This window comes from Leucoraja erinacea, unplaced genomic scaffold (assembly GCF_028641065.1).
Source record: "Leucoraja erinacea ecotype New England unplaced genomic scaffold, Leri_hhj_1 Leri_519S, whole genome shotgun sequence".
NCBI lineage: Eukaryota > Metazoa > Chordata > Chondrichthyes > Rajiformes > Rajidae > Leucoraja > Leucoraja erinaceus.
In genome coordinates, this window is record NW_026576420.1 from 34,283 (window position 1) to 52,849 (window position 18,567).

The 18,567-nt window shown below is 45.5% G+C and overlaps 1 protein-coding gene across 1 annotated transcript in view; it reads left to right on the forward strand.

Moving 5' to 3' along the window:
- Positions 1-18,567, forward strand: part of LOC129693993 (adhesion G protein-coupled receptor E2-like) — a gene marked incomplete at its 5' end in the record, with an annotated part of 90,132 nt that overhangs the window by 25,220 nt on the left and 46,345 nt on the right. The window contains 3 exon segments of the mRNA XM_055630716.1: positions 2,534-2,571; positions 3,737-3,914; positions 12,639-12,758. Coding sequence (XP_055486691.1) covers positions 2,534-2,571; positions 3,737-3,914; positions 12,639-12,758 — 336 coding nt within the window.

The window sequence follows — 18,567 nt, forward strand, 5'->3', positions numbered from 1 at the left end:
TCTTAAATATAGCCAATGATCTGGCCTCAACTACCTTCTGTGGCAGAGAATTCCACAGATTCACCACTCTCTGTGTGAAAAAAAAATTCTCATCTCGGTCCTAACAGACTTCCCCCTTATCCTGAAACTGTGACCCTGTGTTCCCGATGTTGGGACTTCCCCAGCATCGGGAACAATTTTCCTGCATCTAGCCTGTCCAACCCCTTAAGAATTTTGTAAGTTTCTATAAGATCCCCCCTCAATCTTCTAAATTCTAGCGAGTACAAGCCGAGTCTAACCAGTCTTTCTTCATATGAAAGTCCTGCCATCGCAGGAATCAGTCTGGTGAACCTTCTCTGTACTCCCTCTATGGCAAGAATGTCTTTCCTCAGATTAGGAGACCAAAACTGTACGCAATACTCCACGTGTGGAACCTCCCTGCTCCTATACTCAAATCCTTTTGCTATGAATGCTAACATACCATTCGCCTTCTTCACTGCATGCCTACTTTTAATGACTGGTGTACCATGATACCCAGGTCTCGTTGCATCTCCCCCTTTCCTAATCGGCCACCATTCAGTTAATAGTCTACTTTCCTGTTTTTGCCACCAAAGTGGATAACCTAACATTTATCCACATTATACTGCATCTGCCATGCATTTTCCAACTCACCCAACCTATCCAAGTCATCTTGCAGCCTCCTAGCATCCTCCTCACAGCTAACACTGCCCCCCAGCTATGTGTCATCCGCAAACTTGGAGATGTTGCATTCAATTCCCTCGTCCAAATCATTAATATATATCGTAAATAGCTGGGGTCCCAGCACTGAGCCTTGCGGTACCCCACTAGTCACTGCCTGCCATTGTGAAAAGGACCCGTTTACTCCTACTCTTTGCTTCCTGTCTGCCAGCCAGTTCTCTATCCACATCAATACTGAACCTTGAATACCGTGTGCTTTAAGTTTGTATAGTAATCTCTTATGTGGGACCTTGTCGAAAGCCTTCTGAAAGTCCAGATATAACACATCTACTGGTTCTCCCTTATCCACTCTACTAGTTACATCCTCGAAAAATTCTATAAGATTCGTCAGACATGATTTACCTTTCATAAATCCATGCTGACTTTGTCCAATGATTTCACCACTTTCCAAATGTGCTGCTATCCCATCTTTAATAACTGATTCTAGCAGTTTCCCCACTACCAACGTTAGACTAACTGGTCTGTAATTCCCCATTTTCTCTCTCCCTCCCTTCTTATGCATGAGTTTGTGTAAAGGGCCTGTTCCTATTCTGTGCTACTTTGCAAATCTATAGACCTAATCGGAGGAATTTACATTTGCCAATTAACCTACCAATCCTCATATTTTTGGGATGTGTGAGTATTACAGCATTAAAAGAAGCCCTTCGGCCCAACTTTACTATGCTGATCAAAATGCCCCATCTAGACTAGGGCCATCTGCCCGTGTTTGGCCCATGTCCTTGTAAACCTTTCCTATCCCGTACTTGTCCAAATGCATTTTAAATGTTTTAGGATGTACCTCAATTACCTACTCTGGCAGCTTGTTCTTTGACATTCTATCTTTGTCCCGCCCCCTCCCTTGACAACAGTCTGAAGAAGGGTCTCGACCTGAAACATCGCCCATTCCTTCTCTCCAGAGATGCTGCCTCACCAGCTGAATTACTCCAGTATTTTATGTCTACCTTCGATTAAACCAGCATCTGCAGTTCTTTCTTACACACTCGCTGCCCAAAATTGCTCACAATACTAGTATCCTTCAGTAAGTAGATGGTGATGGTGGAGGGTCCTTTGTAACAACATATCCTCCTGACAGCTGCTGCAGCTGTTTTCTTGTTGAAACAAAGCACTGCAGATGCTGGTTTACAAAAAATAAATACAAAATGCAGGAGTAACTCAGAGGGTCAGGCAGCATCCCTGCAGAATATGCAAAGGTGACATTTCTGGTCGGGACCCTTCTTCAGACTGTTTGTAAGGTAGGGAGATGAAAAGTGGAAGAGAGGAGGGGCAGGACAAAGCACTGCAGGTAATAGGTAAGCACAAGCGATGGAGAGTTGATAGGCAGATGGGTGGACAAAGGCCAGAGATGAAAACACACAGGGTGTGAGACAAAAGGATTAAAGAGTTGTGATTTAGGAATCTGGAGGAAGAAATGTCGGGGGAGGGGAAGGTGAGTAATAAGTGCACGGCGAGTTGTGGCTCAGGTCAGCAGAGGGAGGAAGAAAGACGGTTGTCTGGGGGTGAAAGGGGAGGGGATTCCTCTGTCCCACCTGGCCATGTACCTATTTCTTCCCAGCCCCCTCATTTGTCCAACCATTTGCCTATCAAAACCCCTTTGCCTGTGCTCACCCATCACCAATCACACTTTGTCCTGTCCCTCCTTTCTACCAGCATTTTTGGTCCCCCCCATACAATCAGTCCAAAGAAGGGTCCCAATCCGAAATGCCTCCAGTCTAAATTCTCCAGGGATAGTGCCTGACATGTTGAGTTATTCCAGCATTTTGTATTTTTTATCAACTATTTTCTGTTCTCTTCACAGATTTGATAAATCTTCGCCCGGACAGTTCATCTTTTGCGGTAAGCTCATGTTTTTCAACGGTGCGCACTGGAAAAGGGGGAGGAAGAAAAAATCAACTGGGTTGTTGCTATGAATTGGAGAATTCAATGTTCATACTGTTAACTTGCAAACAACCCAAGCAGAATATGAGGCTTTGTTCCTCCAGTTTGAGTGTGGCCTTATTCTGACAATGCAGGAGGCCCAGGACAGAAAGGTTGATACGAGAATAGGAAGGGGAGTTAAAATGGTTAACAGCTGGGAGATCCAGTCAGTCTTGGTAGACCGAGTGCAAGTGTTCAGTGAAATGATCCCTTTGACTACACCTGGTCTCACTGGACACCAGTAATGTAATGTTGAATGCAGTCGATGAGATTAGAGGAGATGCATCTCACCCGAAAGTACAGCTGGAGTCCTTGTATGGTGGTGAATGAGGTGGTATAGGCCAAGCGGTGCATCTCTTGCCGTTGCAGGGGAATGTACATGAGGATGGTGCGGTTTAGGTGGGACGGGATGAGGGAACCAAGGTTTGCGGAGGGAGTGGTTTCTGCAAATGTTGCTGGAAATTGAGGGTGTGAGCTATAGGGGGAGATTGGGCAGGCAGGGAGTGTGGGAGAATGAGGGGTAATCTTACAGAGGTGTATAAAATCATCAGAGTTATAGATAGGGTGAATGCACAGTTCTTTTTCCCCAGGGCAGAGGAATTAAGAACAAGAGAACATGTCGAGAGGGAAAAGATGGAACCTGAGGGGCAACATTTTCATATAGAGGGTGGTACAGATATGGAACGAGCTGCGAGAGGAAATAATTCATCGAGGCGTAATAACAACATTTAAAATACATTTGGATAGGTACACAGACTGGAAAGTTTCAGAGGGACATGGGTCAAATGTAAATTAATGGGACTAGCTTCGATGGGGCAACTTGGTCAGCATGAACAAATTGGGCCATAGTGCCTGTTTTTTAGACTTTAGAGATACAGCGTGGAAACAGGTCCTTCGGCGTACCAAGCCTAACAACATTTCTATGCTTGTACATTGGATGGAAGGAGGGAGATGATTGCAAATGAGTAAGCGAATCAATAAATTGAAGGATATAGAGCGGTGTAGAGGAATGGATAGAGTGCATGTTCACAGGTGCTTAAAGGTTGATCAAGTGGTGATAAAGGCACTGTCTCTATCCCAACAGGATATTGATTCATTTGCTGAGGTTTCCAAGACGAGTTTGTTAAAGTTTTGCAACACAAGTTCAACAGAATTCTTCAAGTTGGTTTCCAATTTCATGGAAGTCATGGAAAATTATGCAATTGCTGCTGCCCGGAATTTACATCATCAACAAAAGGCAGAGTTCTCTTCCAATAACTTGGGTAATGTAACAATCTTGTTATGCTAGGGGTGTTGAATAAAGTTCTGTGTTAGCCAATTGGTTTAAGGTACACAGTTGGTACCAGCAACCATTGAAACTGTTTAGGTTTGGCAGTGAAGGAGGAAACTGGTGTACTGCTGGAACCAATGATCTTTCTCATGGGTAACACATCAATGTTGACTGATAGCATCACCGCCTGGTTCTGCAACTCAAAGGCCCACGAACAGAGACAATTACAAAAAGTGCTGGTCCGATATGATACAATAGAACTTTATTTATCCCATGCGGGAAATTGTCATAAAAACGCAAAATACATGAAACATGAAATTAAAGTGATGAGTGGAAAGAATTAGGGATTTGCAAAGATTGGGGAGGAGGGAGGGGAGTCAGTCTCGGTCTTCCCCGCGACAGAAGGGGGAGGAGTTGTACAGTTTGACAACCACAGGGAACAAGGATCTCCTGTGGCGTTCTGTGCTGCATCTTGGTGGAACCAGTCTGTTGCTGAAGGTGCTACTCAGGTTGGCCAGTGTGTCATGGAGGGGGTGAGCTGTATTGTCCAGGATGCTCCACAGTTTGAGGAACATCCTCCCCTCCCATAAATCCAACTCCACCTCCAGGATGGAGCCAGCCATCCTGATGAGTTTGTTGATCCTATTGCCGTCCGTGTGTCTGTCTGTGTCCGTGTCCGTGTCCGCATGAACACACCAGCCCACACCATTCAACAGTCATTGACTACACCTTTGTATTCACCTCTGTATTCAGCTTCCATCGCCTCACTGATGCAGCCCACAATTGCAGAGACAGACAAACACTTCTGCAGGTTGGCAGTAGTCCGGGTTATATCCGAGGTGTACATGGTGAGCAGGAAGGGGGAGGACCATCCCTTGTGGGGCCCCTGTGTTGCTCACTACCATGTCCGAGACACAGTTCTATAGCCTGTCACAATGTGGTCGGCCAGTCAGTTAGTTGGTGATCCAGGACACCAATGGAGCATCCACCGGCATCCTCATCAGTTTGCTCCCTAGCAGTGTAGGCTGGATGGTGTTAAAAGCACTGGAGATGTCAAAAAACATGACTCTCACATTGCTTTCTGGCTCATCCAGGTGAGCATAGGAACGATGGAGCAGGTGGATGATGGTGTCCTCAACCCCCATCTTTGTTTGGGAAGCGAACTGCAGGGGGTCCAGGTAAGGTGTAACCAGGGGTCACAGGTGAATGAGCACCAGCCTCTACAGGGACTTCATGATGTGTGAAGTCAGTGCCACCAGTCTGTAGCCATTGGAGGATCTGGGTTGTGTCCTCTTTGGTACAGGAACCAGGCAGGATGTCTTCTACATCACAGGAACCTTCTCAAGGCTCAGGTTGAAGATATGCTGGAGTACTCCGCACAACTGGCTGGCTCACGCCTTGAGTACTCTAGGGCTGACACCATCAGGACCCGTGGCTTTGCTAGAGCAGTCTGCTAAGCTCTTTTCTCATCAACTCAGCCTTGATGGTCAGGTGCCACAAAGAAAGTGTGGAGGAAGTAGATGTTGGGTACATGGAAGGTAGACAAAAATGCTGGAGAAACTCAGCGGGTGAGGCAGCATCTATGGAGCAAATGAAATAGGCAACGTTTCAGTCTGAAGAAGGGTTTTGACACAAAACGTTGCCTATTTCCTTCGCTCCATAGATGCTCTCACCCGCTGAGTTTCTCCAGCATTTTTGTCTATCTTCGATTTTCCAGCATCTGCAGTTCCTTCTTAAACATGTTGTGTACATGGATTTAAGTAAGGCATTCGACAAGGTTCCGCATGGTAGGCTGCTCTGGAAGGTCAGATCCCATGGGATCCAATGAGAGATAGCTGAATGGATGGCAAATTGGCTCCATGTAAGGAAGCAGAGGTTGATAGTGGAAGGTTGCTTCTTGGACTGGAGGGCTGTGACTAGTGATGTGCCTCAGGGTTCGGTGCAGGGCCCATTACTGTTTGTCATCTACATCAATTATTTGTGTGAGAACATACAGGGCAAGATTAGCAAGTTTGTTAATTATATAAAAGTGAGTGGTTTTGCAGATAGTGAAGATGGTTGTGAAAGATTGCGGCAGGATCTGGATCGATTGGCCAGGTGGGCGGAGGAATGGTTGATGGAATTTAATACAGAGGAGTGTGAGGTGTTGCATTTTGGGAGGTCAAACAAGGGCAGGACCTACACAGTAAATAGTAGCCTGTGGGTGGTGTTGTATAGCAGAGGGATCAAGGAGTACAGGTACATGGTGCCTTGAAGGTCGAGTCGCAGGTAGTCAAAAAGACTTTTGGCACTTTGGCCTTCATCATTTAGAATATTGAACATAGAAGTTGGGAGGTCATGTTGCAGCCATATCAGACGTTGGTGAGACCGCATTTAGAATATTGTGTTCAGTTCTGGGCACCATGTTACAGGGAAATATTGTCAAGCTTGAAACGGTTCTGAAAAGATTTACGAGGATGTTGCCAGGACTAGAGGGTGTGAGCTATAGGGAGAGGTTGATAGGCTGGCTCTCTATTCCAAGGAGCGTAGGAGGATGAGGGGGATCTTGTAGAGGTGTACAAAATCATGAGAGGAATAGATTGGGCTGATGCACAGAGTCTCTTGCCCAGAGTAGGGGAATCGAGTACTAGAGGAGATAGGTTCAAGGTGAATGGGAAAAGATTTAATAGGAATCCGAGGGGTAACTTTTTTACACAGTATGATGGGTGTCTGTAACAAGCTGCCAGAGGAGGTAGTTGAGTCTGGGATGATCCCATTGTTTAAGAAACAGACAGGGACAGGTACATGGATAAGACACGCCGGGCCGGCCCTACGCCGATTGGACCGATTTTTCCAAATTGGGCCCCGCTCCCAAGGGGGGCCCCGCGTTAATTTTCTGTATTTCATGTGGAAACTCAAATTCGCCATACGTTTTGTTTACAAAACTTACATGGTTTTGTACATGGAATGCAAGCGCTGTACGGCTATCAGACACAAACGATGTGTTAACGACTGTAGCACTTGCGTTAACAGCCAGTTGCATTAACAGCCAGTAGTTAACAAGTTGTTATCCAATGCGTCATCAATGCATCGATCTGCATTCCTCAGTAAATGTGTAATTGTGTTTTAGAAGAAGTATTAATGACGCTGCGTTCCTTTGAATACAATTCACGCGGCGGCATTAAGACTTCTTCAAAACATAATTACATTTTATTGAGGAATGTAGATTGATGCATTAATGGCACATTGAGAATTTCTTAAAACTCACCATCATGAGTGAGAACTTCTTCTTGTTCTGCAGCAGGTTAGTCATTCAATTTAACTACCGGCCCACGTTGTGTCTCTCTGTCTTTCGCTCTCTCCCTCCCTCTCTCTCCCGTGCGCTGTCTCTCCCGTTCCCCACCTCTCTCTCTAACTCTCCCAGCATTCCCGGAATCATTGACGTTTTGCGGTATACAAAAATGCTGGAGAAACTTAGCGGATGAGGCAGCATCTATGGAGCGAAGGAAATAGGCAACGTTTCGGGTCGAAACCCTTCTTCAGACCCGGCTATTTCCTTCACTCCATAGATGCTGCCTCAAGCCCTGTCGCACTGTGCGAGTTCACCCAAGAACTTAAAATCTCCGTGTAGCATCTCTGTCCCTATCTTCAAATTCTCACTTTGAAATAAAATACAGTTTTCGACTTAAACATTTCGCAGCAGGATTAGTTGATTCCCACGCATTTTCAATCATCGTTCGATGCAGTGGAATTTTCACACCTGGTTGATATAGTTTTTTTTAAAGATACAGTACCTCACAATAAATAGTTTCAAGCATACCCGGTAGTAAACGCACAAACATTAAGGTGGTTACTGATGCTACAAACAGTTATAAATGAATATAATTTCAAAGTGAAACAGGAGATTTCCGTGGAAAGAATATTTTACCAGAATATAAGGTGAGGTTGCTGCAAAATGCTCACTTAAAACAATACGCCGTCAACTCAGGATTGTTTCTTAACCATATAACCATATAACAATTACAGCACGGAAACAGGCCATCTTGACCCTTCTAGTCCGTGCCGAACACATAATCTCCCCTAGTCCCATATACCTGCGCTCAGACCATAACCCTCCATTCCCTTCCCATCCATATAACTATCCAATTTATTTTTAAATTATAAAAATGAACCTGCCTCCACCACCTTCACTGGAAGCTCATTCCACACAGCTACCACTCTCTGAGTAAAGAAGTTCCCCCTCATGTTACTCCTAAACTTCAGTCCCTTAATTCTCAAGTCATGTCCCCTTGTTTGAATCTTCCCTACTCTCAGTGGGAAAAGCTTTTCCACGTCAACTCTGTCTATCCCTCTCATCATTTAAAAAACCTCTATCAAGTCCCCCCTTAACCTTCTGTGCTCCAAAGAATAAAGCCCTAACTCCAAAGAATAAAGCCCAGGCAACATTCTAGTAAATCTCCTCTGTACTTTCTCTATCTTGTTGACATCCTTCCTATAATTAGGCGACCAAAATTGTACACCATACTCCAGAATTGGCCTCACCAATGCCTTGTACAATTTTAACATTACATCCCAACTTCTATACTCAATGCTCTGATTTATAAAGGCCAGCACACCAAAAGCTTTCTTTACCACCCTATCTACATGAGATTCCACTTTCAGGGAACTGTGCACAGTTATTCCCAGATCCCTCTGTTCACCTACATTCTTCAATTCCCTACTCTTAGCCCTCTGACAGGTGTTTCAATCTCACCTCGTAGCTCGCTGTTAATCGATTCATAGCTATTAATTTTCATTACTGGTCCGTATCGAACTTCTCCAAATGTAAACGCTTCAAGTTACGCTTCTTGTGTGGTGGTAAGGGAGGGGGGTGAGGGGTAGATGCTAGGATAAAATACCATATATTTGCATTTATATAGAGATCCTGCTGCAAATTTTTTGTCATATTTTGTTGTATTTTCTTTCAAAGTGGGAATTGGTAGAGGGACAGAGATGCTACACAGAGATTATGATAGGAAGGAAACGTTACAGCAGCTGAGTAAAAGATTAGTCAAATGGTGGGTTCAATGAAGATCGGGCGAGGGGGATTGGGGGTGGGGGGAAAGTATCTATAGCTTGGGACTTGCCTAAATGAGTACTGAGATGGATTATCATTTCACACCAAATTTCTTAGACAATAATACATTTTATGCAATTATCACAACATTTTGTTGGATATGGATCAACCTATGGTACATGCTCGTAAATTAGTAAAACAAATGTTCTTTAAGTACTATTGTATCTGGGATGGGATTACTGATAACAAATAACCTACATTCTACATTTTGTCATAATGTGGCTGAAACAATGGCATATTTTGTGATATTTATTGAGATAGAAAGATACAATGGAGTTTGGGCAAGATATTACCTTGCAACATTATGTATGTCTGATAGATATTGTGAAATGGAACTCAGAAATTATGGGAGGATTACATAAAACTACAATTCAAAGGTAATGAATATACAGAGTATTCTTATTTCTATCATGAACATACAATAGTGATATAGGACACAGGTCCTACTACGGTAAACTCACGAGCTACTACGATATGACTACGTGTTAAAAGTATCAAATTTTTACATCCTGAGTATATTTTACATGTGGACATTTTTCAATGTTGCAAAAATCTTCACAAGTTACCATGTTTCCCAATTACCTGCCGTTAGCGCTAAGAAATGGCATGTTGGCCTTTATAACAAGAGGAATCGAATATAGGACCAAAGAGGTCCTTCTGCAGTTGTACAGAGTTCTAGTGAGACCGCACCTGGAGTATTGTGTGCAGTTTTGGTCCCCTAATTTGAGGAAGGACATTCTTGTTATTGAGGGAGTGTAGCGTAGGTTTACAAGGTTAATTCCTGGGATGGCGGGACTGTCATATGCTGAGAGAATGGAGCAGCTGGGCTTGTACACTCTGGAGTTTAGGAGGATGAGAGGGTGGGTCATTGAAACATATAAGGGCTTGGACACGCTAGAGGCAGGAACCATGTTCCCGATGTTGGGGGAGTCCAGAACCAGGGGCCATAATTTAAGAATAAGGGGTAAGCCACTTAGAACGGAGACGAGGAAACACTTTTTCTCACAGAGAGTGATGAATCTCTGGAATTCTCTGCCACAGAAGGTAGTTGACGCCAGTTCATTGGCTATATTTAAGAGGGATTTAGATGTGGCCCTTGTGGCTAAAGGCATCAGGAGGTATGGAGAGAAGTTAGGTACAGGATACTGAGTTGGATGATTAGCCATGATCATATTGAATGGCGGTGCAGGCTCGAAGGGCCGAATGGCCAACTCCTGCACCTATTTTCTATGTTTCTATGTATGTGGAATTCTCTGCCTCTGGTGGAGGCAAGTTCTCTGGATGCTTTCAAGAGAGAGCAAGATAGGGCTCTTAAAAATAGCTGAGTCAGGGAATATGGGGAGAAGGCAGAACGGGGTACTGATTGTGGATGATCAGCCATGATCACATTGAATGGCGGTGCTGGCTCAAAGGGCCAAATGGCCTGCTCCTGAACCTATTGTTTATTGTCCATAGAAACATCCCGAGCTCCGACGTACCCGCTACGTTCATTCTACGTGTTTACCACGAGTTTTGATTTTTTTTATAAACTCGGGAGAGCTCTTGGGTGAACTCGCACAGTGGGACAGGGCTTCACACCCACTGAGTTTCTCCAACGTCTTCGATTTTCCAGCATCTACAGTTTCTTCTTAGATGTTTTGTGGTGATGGTTGCAGTTGCGGTTCCTTTCTGTTGGGGGGGGGGGGGGAGAGAGTCCTGGCCCGTGGCGGCTCCTGATAAGTGATATATTCCCTTCGTGCGTGCTGCCTTGCCCGCTGAGTTCTTCCAGCACTCTGTGTTTTTTGTTTGGCTCTGAAGTTGAAGGTGGGCCCCCCTGTGTCTACCTTCAACTCCCTGTCTGTGGTGGCTCAGCGGGACGGGCAGGGGCTCTGGGGAGAGGGTTGCGGTTCTGGTCGAGACCCTTCTTCAGACAATCACAAGTACTCTCACTGACGAGAGTTCAGTTCAGTCTGAAGAAGGGTCTTCTCTCCAGAGTTGCTGCGCTGCCTGTCTTGCTGAGCTACTCCAGCTTTTGTCTATCTTCAATTTCAGAGTTAGATAAAATTGCAGACTTGATTTTTTAAATCTCAAAATTTTGTAACATTGCTAGAAAATGTACCTGCATCTTGGAGACCGAAGGTTAGGTTGTTAGCCAAGAAGGATAGACTTTGTTATCCCTCAGTACAGCAACATCAAGAACGATGTTGCTGTACTGAGATATAGCCAAGTCTATCCCTGATTGCTAGCAGCTGATGGGAAGTGACTGTAAAGTGGGAAGTGACTGTAAAAGGACTGCGCTGCTTGGGGGGAGGGAGTGGGGGGTGGGGGGGTTCCTTTCACAGTGTGTGGGTAGTCTGTCCAGGGGTAAAGTTGCGGGGAGGGCAGGAGGGTTGAGAAGGAGGGGGTCGGCCGGGGCTCATCCAGCTCAAGAGCGGGTCAGCGGGCGATGGATAACAGGCAAGCGGGCGATGGAGCTTACTCCATATGTCAGTGCGAGTAACCTCAATTGATCCCTTGTTCGCGCTAACACATGAGTAAGCTCCACCACCCGCTGTGATGCCCCACCATCAAATCTATTTAAAAAAAACAGGTTTAGCTCATTGGCCCAGTCCTAATTGCTTTCCCTCCCCAAGCCACCGGTCTTCTTGTGGTCTGTAATGTTCTTCATTATGCTACACACATCCCTCGTGTTGTTCTGCTGAGGTTTCAGCTCCAGCTTCTTCCTGTAGTCATCCTTGCTCTGTCTCAGTCTTGCCTTCAGGTCTTTTTGCACTGTCAGGGCAATCGAAACTCCCTCATCGGGGCGATCGTAGCTCCCACGTCGGGGCGGTCGAAGCTCCTGCGGTTTGGAGCTCCCGAAGTCGCTCTCTAACCAGGGACCGTGAGCTCCACGATGTTAATGTCCGCGGGCTCCTGCGGTTTGAGCTCCAAAGTCGATCCCCGACAGGGGTCGCGAGCTCCACGATGTCAAGTCCTGCAGGCTCTCGTGGTTGGAGCTTCCAAAGTCGGTCTCCAGCAGAGGTCACCAGCTCCTCGATGTTAGGCCGCAGTGCGGACAGAGATATAATACGTGAAAAATTGCATCTCCGTCCAGATAAGAGATTAAAAAAGGTTCCCCCATCACTGCCCCCACCCCCCACATCAGCTAAGCTAAAGAACACTAAAACATACATTTAACACATACTAAGAAAACAACAAAGAAGGAAGAGACAAGACAGACTGTTGGCGAGGCAGCCATTGCTGGTGCCACCCGGTGGTTCAGAGATGCTGTCTGAGTTACTCCAGCTATTTGTGTCTATCTGCTGGATTATTCATGTATTTTTTGTGAAAGCTTTAAAGAAAGACCTTTATGGTTTAAAGAAGATTGACACAAAAAGCTGGAGTCACTCTGGAGAGAAGGAATGGGTGACGTTTCTTCTTTTAAAGACCATGCTCCACTCGTAATTAGAAAAAGACGTTGACAATCTCTGTGTACAGGGTATTGTGAGCAACTCATTGGGTTTCTGGAGAGAGATAGGATTGAGAACCATTGGAAATATTACGTTATTTTCTACACAAAGATTTGACAAGTTACTGAAGCTGTGTGACATTTGATTACCTGTTTTTAATGCTGCTGTTGACTTTTCTCATCCATTTTCAAAGAAATCTCCATGCAAGCAATCCGGAACAGCACAATCCCAAACGATAACAGATTAAAGTTATCCACTGGCAATAACAGCCTGAACATTGGCTGGAAGAGCGTGGCAGGGAAAGAGAATTTTGGTAAGTCCAAGTACAGCGTCAACACTATTCATGGCTTTTGCCATCTCATTTTAAGCTAAAGTATTACAATTGATGTAGTTTCCTTTGTTAGACATGCGAATGACTAATTCTTTGCTCCAAATACATGGGGGAAACTTCCAGATAATGGGAAGGAGAGTGCACAATATAAATGCCTCATTATACCTCAATAATATCCTGATATTATGGAGCATCTTTTGTAATGTGTAAGACAGGTTTAGGAGATTTCAGAAACAAGCCCCTTTACCCAGGGTCTTTCTACCCAGAGGACATGGGTTTAAGGTGAGAAGGGAATGATTTTATTGGAACCTGCGGAGCATCCTTTTCACAAAGGGGAGTGGTGAGTACATGGAATGAGCTGCCAGGGAAGGTACTTGAGGCAAGTAGAATAACAACATTTAATGGAGACTTAGAGAGATACCTGGATACAAAATGTTACGGATTTTTACCAGTTGTTCGCAAATGGGACTACCTTAGATCAGGCTTCTTGGTCAGTATGGACAAGACGGGCCAAATGGCTTGTGTCCGTACCATATGACACTATGAAATGGTTAATGTAGGAATAGATCAGATGGGAGACAATCTGGATGTTATAGGAAGGAACTGCAAATGACGGTTTAAACCGAAGATAGACACAAAATGCTGGAGTAACAGGCAGCATCTCTGGATAGAAGGAATGGGTGATATTTCAGGTCGAGACAATCAGGGGTGAGGGAGATAGAGATAAGGAAATGTAAAATGTGAAAAAGAGACAATCGTGATGAAGTTCAAGGACAATGCAGAATAGATCATTGTTAGCTAGGAGAAGTTAACAACAAAGCAAACAGAGATAAAATGTAAACAAGGACAGTAAGACTGGTCGGAAAACTGGGAAGGGGGGAAGGATGGAGAGAGAAGGAAGGCAAAGGTTGCTTGAAGTTAGAGAAGTCAATATTCATACTGCTGGGGTGTAAGATGCCCAAGTGAAATCTGAGTTTTTGTTCCTCTCATTTGCACTGGGCCTCACCATGACAATGGAGGAAGCCCAGGACAGAGAGATCAGTGTGGGAATGGGAGGGAGAGTTAAAGTGTTTATGAACCGGGAGATCAGGTAGTGAGCGGAGATGTTCAGTAAAACGATCGCCGAGTCTGCGCTTGGTCTCGTCGATATATACGAATCCACACCTGGAACAGTGGATACAGTAGATGAGGTTGGAGGAGGAACAAGTGAACCTCTGCCTCACCTGAAAAGATTGTCGGGGTCCTAGGACGGAGTCGAGTGTGGAGGTATAGGGACAGGTGTTGCATCTCCTGCAGTTGCAGTGGAAGTTAACTGGGGAGGGGATGGTTTGGGTGGGAAGGGACGAGTTAACCAGGGAGTTGCGGAGGGAATGGTCCATGTGGAAAGCGAAAAGTGGTGGAGATGGGAAGATGTGGCTATTGGTGAGATCACACTGGAGGTGGCGAAAATGCCCGAGGATTATGTGCTGTTTATGTGACGGCTGTTGGGGTAAAAGGTGAGGACTAGTGGGACTCCGTCCCTGTTGCAACTGGGAGGAGGGGGGGGGAACAAGAACGGAGCTGCAGGATATTGAGGAGACTCATCAATGATTGAAGAGAGGAACTCCCATTCCCTAAAGCATGAGGACTTCTCAGATCTCCTGGTATGGAACACCTCATCTTGAACGCAGATATGGCGTAGATGGGGGAATTGGGAGTAGGAGATAGAGTCTCTACGGGAAGCAGGGTGAGAAAAGTGTAGTCAAGATAGCTGTGGGAGTCAGTGGGTTCACAATAAATGTCTGTTGATAGTTAATCTCCTACGATGGAATCGGTGAGATCAGGAAATGGTGGGGAGATGTCATAGATGGTCCAAGTAAATTTGAGAGCACGATGGAACTTAGTAGTAAAGTTAATGTAGTCAGTGAGTTCTGCATGGGTGCAGGAGGTAGTACCGATGTAGTCATCAATGTAGCAGAGAGAGTTCGGGGATAGGGCCAAACCATCAGAAGTTGTCTTTACTAAACACATAAATCCTCCAACATTTTCCCTCCCTCCAACTGGATCCCACTACTGGCCACATCTTCCCATCTCCACCCCTTTCTGCTTTCCGCAGAGACTGTTCCCTCCGAAACTCCCTGGTCAACTCATCCCTTTCCATCAAACCACCCTCTCCTGAGAAACATTCCCCTGCAACTGAAGGAGATGCAACACCTGTCCCTTTACCTCCCCCCTCGCCTCCATCCAATGACCCAAACAGTCTTTCCTGGTGAGGCAGAGGTTCACTTGCACCTCCTCCAACCTCATACACTTTATCCGCTGTTCCAGATGTCAACTTCTCTATATCAGTGAGACCAAACGCAGGCTCGGCAATCAGGTGTTTCGCTGAACACCTTCGCTCAGTCCATCTAAACATACCTGATCTCCTAGTGGCTCAGCACTTCAACTCCCCCTCCCATTCCCAATCTGACCTTCCTGTCCTGGGCCTCCTTCATTGTCAGAATGAGGCCCAGCGCAAATTGGAGGAACATCACCTCTTATTCTGCTTGGGTAGCTTACAACCCCAGCGTTATGAACATTGACTTCTCTAACTTCAGATGGCCCTAGCTTTCCCTCTCTATCCCCTCCCCTTCCCAGTTCTCCCATTAGTCTTACTGTTTCCGACTACATTCTATCTTTGTCCCGCCCCCTCCCCAGACAGCAGTCTGAAGAAGGGTCTCGACCCGAAATGTCACCCATTCCTTCTCTCCAGTGATGCTGCCTGTCCCATTGAGTTACTCCAGCATTTTGTCTCTACCTTCAATTTAAACCAGCATCTGCAGTTAATCCCCATAAACACATAAATCCCCATGCTCTGTTACTTGGTTTGATGTTGAGAGCTTGGATTGGTTAGTCCTATTTCTACCACAGTGTCTCCCTACAAGTAACTATTCAATGTTTGCCCTTCCTGTTGACAGAAATCAAATCCAATCCAATTTCAAATATCCAAAGTTCACACTAACCATTGGTCATCCATTCACATTAGTTTTATGCTATCCTACTTTTGCATCCACTACCTACAGGGGCAATGTATGAAGACTGATTAACATGGAACATTCAATAATACAACACAAGAGAGACCCTTTGGCCTACAATGACTGCACTGAACATAATGTCAAGACACTTATCTGTCTGCACATAATTCACATCCCGCCATTCCCTGCATATCCATGTGCCTATGCAAAAGTCTCTTAAATGCCATCTTTGTATCTGCTTCCACCACCACCACCCTCAGCAGTAAACTACAACCTATAAACCTACAAACTTGCATATCTTTGCAATATTGGAAATAGCAGGAGCACCCATAGGAAACTCACACAGTCACAGGGAGAACGGACAAACTCCACACAGACAGCACCCGGGGCCAGGATCGAACCCGGGTCTCTGGCGCTGTGAGGCAGCAACTCTACCCGATGCACCACAGTGCGATGAATTAGCATTATTTTCAAAATCGGAGATCATCCAGTCAGAGCAAGAATGAGAAGAAATTTCTTCAAGCGGTAGGTCATCAGCCTCAGAAGTTCCTATCTAACGAAGGCTGTGACTGGTCAGGTCCAGAGGGATTTTGCTGCTAGATTGTGTCTCTGTGAATAGTGAATGGATCAATGTGAGGGATCAACCTTGTTCTCCATTTTATCTACCTGTCCACAATAGCATTGGTACAAGTGACCAACACTGTCCTTGTGGAGATCAACTGCCCAGCACAGTGGCGCAGCGATAGAGTGGTTGCCTTGCAGTGCCTGAGACCCGGGTTCAATCTTGACTATGGGTGCTGTCTGTACGGATTTTGTACATTCTCCCTATGACTGAATGTGTTTTTTCCGGGTATGCTGCTTTCCTCCCACATTCTACAGACATGTAGGTTTGTAGGTTAATTGGCTTCTGTAAATTGTCCCTAGTATGTAGGATAGAACTAGAGTATCGGTGATGATGGGTCAGAGTGAACCCGGTTGGCCATAGGGCCCGTTTACACTCTGTATCACTAAACTAATTTAAACTAAACTACATTTTCTGAAGCATTTCTAATTTCTATATAGTAGAGAGTCAGGGCCTATCTGGCAGCTCCAAGTTGTGCATCATGAGGCATGGTGGGGCTTCAATAGCATACACATTCACCAGCACCATCTGTAAGCATATGGCCCATACACCCTCACTCGATTAATTCTCTCCAACCAGGGAGTCGACGTTGGCCCAGGCAGGGCATCTGCACCTGATGTACCCAGGAATGAGATGCCAGACTAATGAAACTGCAAAGTTAAACCATGCAGGAGACAGGGCCACGTCGACTCATAGAGGATCTTTCTGGAGATCAACATCCCTACCACACCTAGTCATGAATGATGCTCATGAATTGTGTGCTGAAGGCAACGCTGAAGCTTTACACCAGACCCAGTTACAAGTAACAAGTGACTGATGCATCTGAGTTCCTCTTGAGATCTCCAGTATCTCAGAAGCTGGTCTTCAGCCAGTTCAGTTCACTCAAGCTGATAAAGAAATGGCTGTAAGCATTGGACAGAGTAAAGGTTGGGTGATCAGATAACATCCTTGCTGCTGTATTAAAGAGCTACTCTCTAAAACAAGCTGTGCCTGTAGTCAATCTGACCCAGTGTAAGTCTAGCATTGGTATCTACCCTACCAATGAGGTGAATTGCCCAGGTGATGTCCTGTCACAAAAAGCAGGACAAATGAATACAACTACTTGGTGCACGATCATCATCAAAGTGATGGGAGGAGACATAGAAGGTCCTTCCATCAATCACTAACTAGCTGATTCCAACTCTGGGATTCACAAACCCGAGGATGGAGCAAAGACATCTATAGCAAGTGCCCCTGACAGCAACAGAGTATTTGATGGAGTGTGGCATTAAGCAGCATCTGGTAAACCAGGCCAGTGTGCATCAAAGGGAAAACATTCCAATGGATGGAGTCAGATCAGACTCGTGGAAAGGCAGCTGTGGTCATTGGAGGTCAATAATCCCGCCCCAGGGGCATTACTGCAGGAGTTGCTCAGGGCAGTATCCTCGGCACAACCATCTCAGCTGCTTCCATCAGGAGATCAGAGGTTGGAATGTTTGTTGATGGATGCACAATGTCCCATTCCTGTGACAACTCCACAGCTAATGAAGCGGCCCCTGGCTGCAGGCAGCAAGGTGTAGAAAACATTCAATGTCACATGACATTCACACCACAAATGGTTGGTAATGATTGTCTCCAGTCAAACCACCTGGCTGGACATCTCCTGACACCTGTATCAGCTCTGGACACCACAAAACCTTTCCACCATCTACAAGGGACAAGTCAGGAATGTGGGCAAATACATCTGTCAAGAGTTTGACACCATCCACGATGAAGCAATCCCCTTGATTAGTACCCCACCTATCACACTGAACACTTACTTTCTCCACTATTGGTGCCCAGTGATTTGAGTTTCACTCATTAGTTACTCACCCAGGCTGCTCCAAACCCATGGCTTTTACCACCAAGAAGCACAAGAGTTTCAAGCACATGGGAACATGACAACTTTTGTCCCTGTCTAAATTACACCCTCTCCAAAGTTGGGAATAATCTTCAGTGAATTAAGCAAAGCTTCATCACTGGGTCTAAGTCTGAGAACTTCTTCTCAGCAGCAGGCATGTGGGTAGTAGAGTGGTGCAGTTGGTAGGACAACTGCCTCACAACACCAGAGACACGGGTTTGATCTTACCCTTGTGTGCTGTCTGTGTGAAGTTTGCAAGTTCTTCACATAGGTTTTCGCCGGGTGCTCTAGTTTCCT